At 42.7% G+C, this 11,303-nt stretch overlaps 1 protein-coding gene across 2 annotated transcripts; it reads left to right on the top strand.

Annotated features, from left to right (window-relative positions):
* Positions 1-361: 361 nt before the first annotated feature.
* Positions 362-9,225, top strand: Pmaip1 (phorbol-12-myristate-13-acetate-induced protein 1). Of its 2 annotated transcripts, none has more exons than XM_074069698.1 (3): positions 362-548; positions 3,719-3,868; positions 6,620-9,225. In XM_074069698.1, the coding sequence occupies exons 1-3, from the start codon at positions 530-532 to the stop codon at positions 6,721-6,723; spliced, it is 273 nt and encodes a 90-aa protein (XP_073925799.1). In that variant the 5' UTR covers positions 362-529; the 3' UTR covers positions 6,724-9,225. The 2 variants fall into 2 exon arrangements, with proteins under 2 accessions (XP_073925799.1, XP_020042111.1); XM_020186522.2 differs by having other exon boundaries at positions 362-587.
* The last annotated feature ends 2,078 nt before the right edge of the window (positions 9,226-11,303 follow it).

Raw genomic sequence — 11,303 nt, 5'->3', positions numbered from 1 at the left:
CTTTCCCAGGAAAACTATTCTCTCTCCTCTCCCAGCTCCCTCCACAACGGCAGTGGACTAGACTTCTGGTGCTCGCAGATTCTCAAAGCAGATCCTCTTTTCCTCCCACCCTGTTTTAAGAAAAGTAATTTTAGGACTGAGCTGGATCGCGCCCCTCCCCCCACCCGCTGCGGGCGGGGTCTGCAGCGTGTCCCTGCAGGTTGCGCTGCGCCGAGGCGCCCAGGCTTGCGCCGGCCGGCAGCTCGAGGTAGCTGCGCCAGCCAGCAGCTGAGGAAGCTGCGCCCACAACTGGGGCGGGGACAGAGGCGGGACAGCATCAAGTTTCCCTACGTCACCGGGGAAGTCCCCATAGGACCAGAGAGCGGGCCCTGGCGCGCGGTACTTAAAGGATCCCGGGCACACGCTGAATCCAGTGAGAAGCCCCACGCGTCCCGGCTGTCGCGCTTCCGTGTCCTACAGAAGGCCTAGTGCTCGATTTGAGGGACCGAGTACCCCGGGTGTGCAGCAGATCGCCGCGGCGCTTTGAGAGATGCCTGGGAGGAAGGCGCGTAAGAGCGCGCAAGCGAACCCTACGCGGGCGCGGGCAGGTACCCACCAGCTTCGGCCCGCAGCGACCCAGGCCCGATGGGGTAGAGGTCAAGGTCGAGGCTGTTCAGCCGTTGGGGCTCGGGCTAGAATGCGCGGGGACTCAGGTTGGCGCCCTGGCGCATGACTCTTAGGGATGACTCCAGAAAGTTCTTCAAGAGGTTCTCCTAGGACTGCGGGCCGCCCAGGATGCCCAGGCCGGTTTATCATTGGGATGCAGCTGCATTTTAGCCAGGCCAGAAACCTGCCCTCCCTCCTCTCCTTTCGCCTGCCTTTTCCTTCTTCCTACTCGCTCTTTCCTGGGCCACCGGGATAAAAAAGTGCAAGTGCAGGCCGTGCCCCAGGACAGTCATTGTCACGGCAGGTGGGGGCGGGAGAGGGCCCCGGGAGCCACCTGGCTCCCAGCGCTCCGGCCCTCGTCTCCCGAGTCCTCCTCTGAGGGCCCCTGATCGCGTTTTTCCATTGCGCCCACCTCTAGCACGAACAAAAAAGCAGTGCTTAAACTTGGGACCTTCGCAGCTTGACACACGGGACTGATGGAGAGTTTGTGGAGGTCCCACCAGGAGCCCAGGGGCTCTTCCTCGTTAGTTTAACATTTTAACAGTCAATATCGAAAGGAGTGGGGTGAGGGCAGGAGAAGAGAAGTTGACCCTCAGTCTTTTTAAACCTGTCAGCTTCTCCCTAACCCCCAATAAAAACACTGCAGCCCTAGGATAACTCTTTAGGACAGACTTCCCCTGCTCCCTTTTATAAATTTTTATAAATCCTTTCTCCTTTTTTGTTTGAAGGTGCTGGGGTTTGAACTCAAGAACTTGTACTTGCCAACGAGCGCTCTACAAGTATTAATTTATAAAAGGTGACAGGCACCTGCCAAGGGGTTGAAAGGAGGATGTTAGGAAGGCCCTAGATAGGAAATCCCCTGTGGGACATACTGCTGTTACATAGGATGATCAGGCACCCACTTTGCTCCCTTACTGTCATTTTGTATTCGGGATGGGGCATGTGGAGGCAGTGGCACATTACAAAGGTGCTTAGTGGTCACCAACCCTTTCTTGGGATGGAGAAGCTTGTCTACCTCTTGAGATGTCCAAGAATTTTGAGCATGGTTTTGAAAGTTCTAACCTGGGCATGGCTCTCTCTAGGTCGCACTTACATCGTACCTAAGAATAATTAGATATTGATATATCTCTAAGTGTTAGAAACATTAAGGGTGCAGCTCAGTGGTGGAGTGATTGCCTAGCATCAGGCCTGAGTTGGGGGCAGGGAGGGGTTGGTTGGATCACTGCACAAAGAAAAATAAAAAACCAACCAAACAAATTTAAAAAACCAATACATAACCTGGGAGCCATTATCTGTCTTTTTGATTTGTTTTTGTTTTGGCAAAAGTGATAATTTTTCCTCAGAATTCAGGACTTCTAAATTCACTTAATGAACTTTTTTTTTTTTAAGGAACATATGCTAACATACCTAACTTACTTTAAAGAATATGTCTTTGTAAATATTTCTTAAAATCTTTGACCCTGGTGTCCATAAGAAATGGGATACAATGAAATTTATTAGGTCCCCTAGCTTCACTCAGCATTATATAGAGAGAAATTGATTTAAATGTAGGTTTACGAGTTTACTGTATATTTACAGTTCTCATTCATTTTGAGCCTAAGAAGGGTCTTATTTATAAAGTAGATCAGGCTTTAAATTTGAATTCGTGGTGGTCTTTTTTTCTTTTGGTACTGCAGTTTGAACTGAGAGCTTTGTGCGTGCTAGGCAGGTGCTCTACTGTGTGAGCCATGCTCAAGCCTTTTTTGCTCTAGTTATTTTTGAAAAAGGTCTTGTTTTTTCCCGGAACTATCTGGACTGAGATCCTCTTATTTATGCTTCCCAACATAGGTAGGATGACAGGTGCTGCCACCATACCCATGTTTTCCTGTTGAGATAGGGTCTCTGGAACTTTTTGCCTGAGTTGGCCTAGAACCTCTGTCCTCCAGATCTGTTTCCCAAGTAGCAAGGAGTATAGGTTTGAGCCACCACACTCAGCCTCATGGTGATTTTTAATGTCTGTAGTCTTGGTCTTGAAGTGGCTCAAAAGACCCCAAATTGCGCTTTGAAACTGAAAAAATTGAAATATACTGATTTCATGTTAATTTTATTTGCAGGTGTTTACTTAGGAATTAAATTAAAAGAATTAGTTTTTCTTAAAATAATGTTAATTACAGTATCTTAATTTTAAAGCATATAGTGAAGATGGGAATTAAATTAATTTTCTGCTTCATTCTTTTCTAGAAAGACAGTGAATTGATACAGATTGAGGTTGTAGCAAGTTGGCTACTTTAGGTTAACATGCAAATTTTAAATTACTTTATGGAGTGCCAACCTAATTTTGGAGTAAGATTTTATAAGCCTTCCTCCACCCTCCCTTCCTTCCTTCCTTTCCTCTTTTCCTCTCCCTCTTCTCTCTCCCTCCGTCCCTCCCTTCCTTCCTCCCTTCCTCCCTTCCTTTCCTCCTCTCCTCCCCTCCCCTCCCCTCCCCTCGTCTCTCTTCCTCCCCCTACTTGCATAGCCCAAGGCGGCCTCCAGCTCAGGATCCTCAGCGTCCGGAGCGCTGGGATTATAGGTGTGCAGAAACACCGCACCCAACGTTATGAATCTTTTATGAGAAAATATCAAGGACAGTAGAATCGAGCTATGAAAGATTACCATATGAAAAACAAATCTACTTAAAAACAACACAAGTGTTCAGAATTGGACTCTGTTCCTTAGTCAACCTTACATGAGAGAAAAAAAGGATGACATCATCCTGGGTTGACGGGCTGACGGACTGAACTGTTTTGAATGTGACGTTAAATTTCCTTTTTTTAAAAAACAGTAAGATAATACTTGTCTCATTCAGGATGTTCTTTTTTTTTTTAATAGATTTCAGAGTAGATGCCTGTATTTGTGACTTTTTTGTGAGTCATGTTGGGTTAGTGTGTGTGCACGCGTTCTGAGTCTTTCTCACGCTTGAGAAATAGGTTCGCTGAAGAGAAGAGAAAGGCTACCCGGGATGCTCAACTTGTCACTTGGATGGGCGTGTGAACTTGCTGGTAACAGCTTGGACTATCGTCAATGTTAATGTCGATGTGCGTTTCCTTTTCAGAGCTGGAAGTCCAGTGTGCCGATCTGCTCAGGAGAATTGGAGACAAACTGAATCCCCCCGGGTGCGCGGCCGAGGTCCTTGCGCTGCTGGCCGAGATGCCTGCGATGAAGCCGCTCAAGAGCGCGCCGCCGAGCCCGAGCGCGCCGCCAGGTACGCGCCCGCGGGGCCGTGGATGGGCCACCGGGTGGGGTGGGGGTCTTCCTGGAAAGCTCTGGGACTCTAGGATGCTCTTCGGCTTGTGATTGGGATGCAGCTGCATTTTAGCCATGCCAGAAACCTGCTTCCTCCCGCCTTCCCCTTCTCCACACTCGCTCTTTCTGGGGCCGCGAGGAGAAAAACTGCTAGTGCAGGCCGTGGCCCAGGACATCATTGTCACGGCAGGTGGGGGCGGGAGAGGGCTCCGGGAGCCACCAGGCTCCAAGCACTACGGCCTTTGTCTCCCTCTCCCGAGTCCTCCTCTGAGGGCCCTGATTGCAGGTTCCCATTGCACTCATCTCCAACATCAACAAAAGCAGTGCTTAAGCTTGGGACCTTCGCAGCTGCCAGCACCGGACATCATGATAGAGGGTTTGTGGAAGTCCCAGGAGCCCAGGGAGTCTTCCTCCTTCGTTAACATTTTAACAGTTGAGGTTGAAGGGGGTGGAGTGGAGGATGGCAGGGGAAGAGATGTTCTTTTTCACCCAACTCCCCCTTCCAGCGCCATCACAAGTTTTCTGGTCAGCCCATCCTATCCCCTAACCCCCAGCAGCCTGTTTGTAAATCTTATCAAAGCCCGAGGGTGTGGAGGAGGGCAGAGAGGCTTTGGCTGGAGTCCCTGAGGGTTACATCAGAGGATGGATAGGCTTCTTTCCCCTCACTTTCATTTTGTAGTTGAAGGGCGGGGCATGCAAGGCAGGTGGTAGGCACCTAGCAAATGTGACCACTGCTTAGTGGTTCCAGGGTGCTTTCTCTGACTCTTGCTTGGGATGGAGAAGTTTGTAAATCTTTTGTGATGGCCAAGAGTTCTGACCATGTTTCTGAAAGTTCTAATCAGTGCATGGCAGTCTCTGGACAGACTTTCTTAATTCCCCAAATTTAGGGACAGCAGAAAATTCCTCTTAAAAGATACTAGTACTTGTAGACGGGTGCCAGTGGCTCACGCCTGTCATTCTAGCTATTTTGGAGCTGAGATCAGGAGGATCACTATCTGACACCAGCTGCTGCAAAAAGCTCCTAAGAACCCTATCTCCAAAATAACTACAGCAAAAGAGACTGGAGGAGTGGCTCAACTGGTAATATACCTGTTTTGCAAGAGAAGAGCCCTGAGTTCAAAGCCCAGTCCCACCAAACCCAAAAGCTATTAGTACATGTATAGGAGTGAAACTGCAATAAAATTAAGGACACAACAGGGAGTTTTGGGAAAAGTTTTTCCTTGTAGAATCCTGGACTTACAAGTCATGTATATATATACGTAAACACATATACATATATTCATATTCAACTGGGAGTTGAACTCAGGCCTGGAATTTGTGAGGCAGGCACTCTACCACTTGAGCTACACTCCAGCCCTGGATGATATTTTCTTTCTTTTTTTTTTTTGAGGTACTAGGGTTTGTACTCAGGGCCTTCACCTTGAGCCACTATACCAGCCCTATTTTTGTGAAGGTTTTATCAAGATAGGGTTTAGCAAACTATTTGTCCAGGCTGGCTTTGAACCACAATCCTCCTGATCTCTACTCCTGAGTAGCTAGGATTACAGGCCTGGCTCCTGGATGATGTTTTCTAACAGGGCAATTTGTTACTCTATCCCATGTACTGAAAAGAAAATGTCTTTGTGAATACTTCCTCATATCTGATCACCAAGTTCACAAAAAAATAGCATCTGGAGAGATTTACTAGATTTCAGTCACCTTTTATTGGCTCATATGTAGGTGTAAATATTTACTGTATATTTACAACTCTCATTTTTTTTTTTGAGCCTTAAATAGGGTCTTTGCAGAGTATTTAAAACAGCATCGATTTTAAATTTGCAGTCTGAATTTTTAAATGTTCGTTTTCATTTTTTTGAAGTGGACCAAAGTTGCCAAAAAAGTCCCTGACTTCTCTTTAAAATATTCAAGAAAATTGAAATTATGAGCAGTATAAATTTAGTGTTAATTTTACTTATTTACAAAAAATTTATATGGAAATTAGATTATATATAAGCATTATTTTCTTAGTAACATTGAGCCAGTTACGTCAGTTTTCAAAAGTAGTAAATGTGAATTAAATAATTTTCTCTACTTTTCTCTGTGAACACATTGGATTGAGAGATTAGGTTGGTGGGAAGAGGTTGATTTAGATTAAAATGCAGCATTAAAAATTGTTTGGAATAATTCCAAAGTTAACTTTGGAATAAGAATTTATTGTCTTCTATGACAAAACATCAGAGTTTTTTACGTGAGGAAATGAGTAAGTTTAAATTTGCCCACTAACGCAGGAGTCATAATTTGAACTTTGAAATACTGCCATTTGAAAACAAAATATAGTTGAAGAGGAGACAGGTTCTTAGAATTTGACTTCTGTTCAGTGCCTAAACTAAAATGAGGGAAAAAAGGATGATACCACTCTGAGTCCTATGAAGTCTGACTGAGGGTACTGTTTGTAGTATTTGATACATAAAATTTCTATCTTTAGAAGAGAATACTTGTCTCGTCCACAAAGCTTAAAAAAAAAAGTTTTCAAGGTAAATATCTCCATTCTTACCTGGACTATTTTTTGTTCTGAGTCACAGTGGCTTAGCATATGTACATATGTTCTAAGTGTGTAAGAAATGACACCTAGGGTATTCACCTTGTCGCTTGGATGGTTGTACTAACTCTTGCTGGTTCACAGTTGAGACTATCCTCAGTTTTTACTTTGATGTTTTGCCTTCCTTTACAGAGCTGGAAGCTGAGTGTGTTCAACTCAGAAGAATTGGAGATAAAGTGAATATCCGACAGAAACTTCTGAATTTGATTTCCAAACTCTTCAATTTAATAACCTGACTGCTCTAAAACTTTTGTGTCAAGGGATTCCTGAAAAAAGGAAGTATTCTAGTAGGTACGAATTTCAGTTAGAGGAGAGACTGACTGCGTTGTAACTGAGAGGAACATGAAGAAGGAATATTCACTTGCTTTTGGTCAGCTTTTGAAAGGGAATATGGAATGAGGGAAAAATGACTTTCTGCAGGAAGTCTTCCAGAAGTCGTTCTTGGAATGTGAGAACATTGTAAAACCACTTTGTTTAAAAACAAGAAGGCAAGTGTCTTGAAAATAGGGAAGTCATTATGAACACATTCTTTTTTTTGTTTAGAAGCTTTTTCTAGTATTTTCGTTCAAGTTTGCTGCCTAGTATAAGAGGAGTTGACAAATGATTAGAGCAGGCAGGGAGGAAGAATGGCTTAGTGTGTTTTGTTTTTTGATGACAACTGCAGAGCAACGTAGAATATTTGGTTTGTACATATGCTGGTAAGAAAAAAAATTCATTCTGATAACACTCAATGTCACAGTGAATGTTAATTTCATAGGTCACTACAAATGCAAAATAATTTGACTTTTTTTTTTTTTTAACTTGAACTGCTCAGATGACCCTTTCATGTGTTCCTGCGGGCATTAACTGGGAAGTGGAAAGCTGGATAGTAACTTTAAAAAGATTGAAGAATAGTAGGGGTAACTGGGTGTCAGGAAAGCTCTTGCAGATTGAATGTTAAACAACAAAAAGCTTTGCAAATTTTTTGAATAACCAGGAGTGATGGAAAAAAAGGAACTTGACTTTCTAATTGATGTATTTAAAATGTAGTAAACAAATAGTCATAAGAAGTTCCTACAAATTTGTAAAATGCCCTTTCTTGTGTTAGTTGGCAATCTTTTAAAGAATTTGAATATATTTAAACTTTGGATATACCTTCTTTTTAAAGAGAGGAGCAGAGATTTCACTCCAGAATGGAAATACATATACAAAATGGATATCTGTATAGATAATTTACATTGGAGTAATATGTAGATTCTTAAAGGAGTTTCATTTTTAATCTGCACTGTATGAACATGAAACTCTCAACTACTTTATAGCAAAACAAATAATTCTGTTAAAAATGGTGAAGTGATGTGAGTAGACATTTCTCAAAAAGAAGACGTGCTGGTGTCCAACAGATACACGGTACAGAGAAATGCAGGGGAAAATTACTGAGATTTATCCTCCTACACTTGCTAGATTGGCTGGTATCAAAAAGATGTGGTGTCACACTCTGGCAACTCCAGCAGTCTGGAGGTGTAGCAGCCTCCAGATAGGATTGAGAGTTCGAGGCCATCCTTGGATACATAGTGAGAACCCTGTCCACACCCCCCCACCAAAACAAGCAAACAAACAAACAAAAAACCCCAAACAAATTAAGGGTAACAAGTGTTGGTAAAGATGTAGAGAAAAGGAGCCTAACTAACCTAGGAGCACTAATACCCTTGTTAGTGTTATAAATTAGTACAGCCATTCTGGAAAACTATGTGGAAGGAAGTGCCCCTAAAACCGAGGCTAGAACTACTCTTATCCAGCAGTCCCACTAGTGGGTATAAATTCAAAGGAACTGAAAGTCTGCTGAAGTTACATCTGTACTTCTGTGTTCTTTGCAGTATTTACAATAGCCAAGGTGTGGAAACAACCTGCATCAAGGGATGAATGGATTTAAAACATAGTGTATAACACAGTGGAATGCTATTCTTCCTTAAGCTGGAACATAGATGAGGCTACAAGACGATTTGTCAGGGGAAGAAAGTCATGCACAGGGAAAAATTCCACATGCTGTCATTTATATGGTAGTCTACAAAACTCAAACTAAACAGGAGAGAGTTAGGATAGTGGTTACCAGAGTCTGGGTGGATGGGCGATGGGGAAGGGAGACATTGTTCAAGGGGTACAGAGTTAAAAATGAGACCTGGTGTTACAGGGTAGAGCAAAGTAACTGCACCTAATTTATATTTCAAAATAACTAAAGGAATTTTAATGTTATCACTACAGGGAAATGAAGAATAATTGAAGGGACAAATATACTAATTACTGTGATTTGATCATTCCACAACGTGTCCATGTATGGAAATATTGTACCCCATAAATATATACAATTTATCAATTAAGAATAAAGCTAAAAATTACCCAAAAAAAGGAAATAATGTCACAATTGAATTTCACCAGGAATATTATTATTTATTCTGCCTATTTATGGTTAAAATATTTTTTGCTTCATTTGTACATGTCTGTTAGCTGCATTTATGTATGATGTGAGGGTTTCATAACCACTTGAATGCAGAAAGAATGCCAAGCTAGGCTAGTCAGTTTAGATGAAAATTACCTCAACATGTAGTTGTGCTCAGTATTAGTTAAAGTTGTTTGTTGCAATTTTTTTTTCTTTTGCCATGAGGCAGGTATTTTGCCATATGTGTATTTATGGTCTAACTATATTTATGTGCATAGATGAAAGTTGATACTGTGGCAGCAAGCTATTAAACATTTTCGCCATTCTTCTCTGTGTGTTTCTTTATTCATCGTGTAAATTAGTAAACTCATCGTCAAGCTGATTTCTTCAGCAAGCATCCTTCCACAGAATCTCTCCAGTCCCGTGGCAGGAGTGGAAAACAGGGGTCTTTGGCCTGATTTCTGCAGTCCAGGAACTTATACTTTAATCGGGGAGGAAAATAGTAAAAAAGTAGGAATTAATGCCAGGTATAGGTCTTGGAAACTGCTGAGCCTAGAGCTCCGGATCCTAATTACAGGTGCTGAGTCTGCCCCACTCCATCTGCCTGGTGACAGGAGCTGCCCTGAGTTACCCCATTAGTGACTTCATGCTGCTCCCTTCCTCTGCCCCCAGCACGCCAGAGCCTCAGAATTGCTTCATCTAAGCCAGTTGTGTGCAGAAGTGGCAGAATGCAATGGCCTTCCTGTTTTGAGTGTGAGAACTAAGAGACAGCCTGGGTGTTCAGCTTAGATCTAGGTGGCAAATCTTCACCCCTCCCCTCAAGAGGAGTCTGCTGAGCTTGTGGAATTTAAATGGACGTGGGGAAGGAATAGTGACTGGAGAAGACACCTTGCAAATCAGCTGTTGCCTGAGGGGAAAGATTGTGTATTGCTGGAGGCCCCCCCCCCCTTAGGAAAGGGTGGAGCCATTGCAAGAGTCATTCCTGTCTCTAAGCCTCTTCTGTCAGCCAGAACTGTTTTGGTGAAAGTAGCCTAGGCTTTTTTTAATATCAGAGTGACTCATAAAGGCTTAGGCACAGATTTCACAATCCTCATGAGAAATTATATATTTCCTTTTGTTTGAGATAGTTTGTTGCTGTGTAGCCCAAGCTAGCCTTGAACTCACTATCCTCCTAGCTTGTGTCTGGGAGCTGGTATCACAATCATGTACCTCTACACTCTGTGAAATACCTATATATTGCTCTTTATGTTATTCATGAGAACCACATTTAAAAAACTATTCTTACTAGTGTATCTTAGTTGTACAGGGAGGGATTCATTGTGACATTTCCATATATGCTTACAATGTGCTTTGCTTAGATCTGTCGACACCACCACTCTCCCTCATTTCCCTTTTCCCTACTTAAAATGATTTCAGCAGGTTTTATTGAGAACCATATCTTATTGTTAAAAAGTTCTCAAGATGTCCATATAGTTGTGTCTGTTGACTGACAAAGCATTTTTAGTTACATTCCAATTTTTAAAAAGCCACAGGTCTCTAAATTTGAAAAGTTATGCCCATGTATGCATCTGTCTATCTATCTATCTATCTATCTATCTACCTATCTATCTATTTATCTACCTATCTTTCTACCTATCTATCTACCTATCTATCTGTCTACCCATCTGTCTCTGTGTATAATTGCAAATGAGATAGTTATTCTGCAGTCCAAAGACCCTGTGGTATGATTTGGAGCAATAACTACCCTCCCCACACCTGGGCAGGAAGAAACATCAATGGTGATAATTCTGTCAAACTCCTCCAATCTTTGTCAGAGGGGATGATCATGCAGAAGATAACTGACACCTTAAAAACAGTGATGGCTGCAAGTGATGTGTTACAAAGAGCATCCTACTTTGGAACCCTGAAATTGTACTTTTCAGGCAAAACCATTAATGAGCACTGCCACCTGGGCAAGGCAAACGTTTGAGCCAGAGTTTCTCTGAAATCAAGAGACCCAGGTTATCTTTAAGGTTCCTTGTGGTTTCAATGAGGAAATGGGTTGGAAAGAGGTCAGAGGAAGATCTTCCTGACAGTTGTATTCTGAGCTCATTTCAGACAGTACAGGGGGAATGGAATAGTTTGCAAAAAAAAGAAAAAAGAAAACAAAGCAAGGGGAGTGGGACTTAAAAAGAAGAAAAATTATTTTCTGAATTATTCTTTCAGTGTTTAGCAGCATTGATTCAAAAGAAAAAGTTTAGATTTGCTGGGTGCTGGTGGCTCACTGAGTCTGCAATCCTAGCTATTTGGGAGGCTAAAATCAGGAGGCTATCAGAGGCCAGCCTAGACAGATAGCTGAGGAGACCCCCATCTCCAAAATAACCAGAGCAAAATGGACTGAAGGCATGGCTCAAGTGGTAGAGT

This window comes from Castor canadensis, chromosome 4 (assembly GCF_047511655.1).
Source record: "Castor canadensis chromosome 4, mCasCan1.hap1v2, whole genome shotgun sequence".
Lineage (NCBI taxonomy): Eukaryota > Metazoa > Chordata > Mammalia > Rodentia > Castoridae > Castor > Castor canadensis.
The sequence above is the reverse complement of the archived record's forward strand: the minus strand, read 5'-3'. Positions and strand labels throughout refer to the sequence as shown.

What these genes read in the sequence shown, in the direction of transcription:
- Pmaip1 (XM_020186522.2), top strand. Translation starts at nt 530, where the DNA reads ATGCCTGGGAGGAAGGCGCGTAAGAGCGCGCAAGCGAACCCTACGCGG. An exon ending in CCCTACGCGGGCGCGGGCAG is followed by an intron (nt 588 to 3,718) that starts GTACCCACCAGC and finishes TTTCCTTTTCAG; the next exon opens with AGCTGGAAGTCCAGTGTGCC. An exon ending in GAGCCCGAGCGCGCCGCCAG is followed by an intron (nt 3,869 to 6,619) that starts GTACGCGCCCGC and finishes CTTCCTTTACAG; the next exon opens with AGCTGGAAGCTGAGTGTGTT.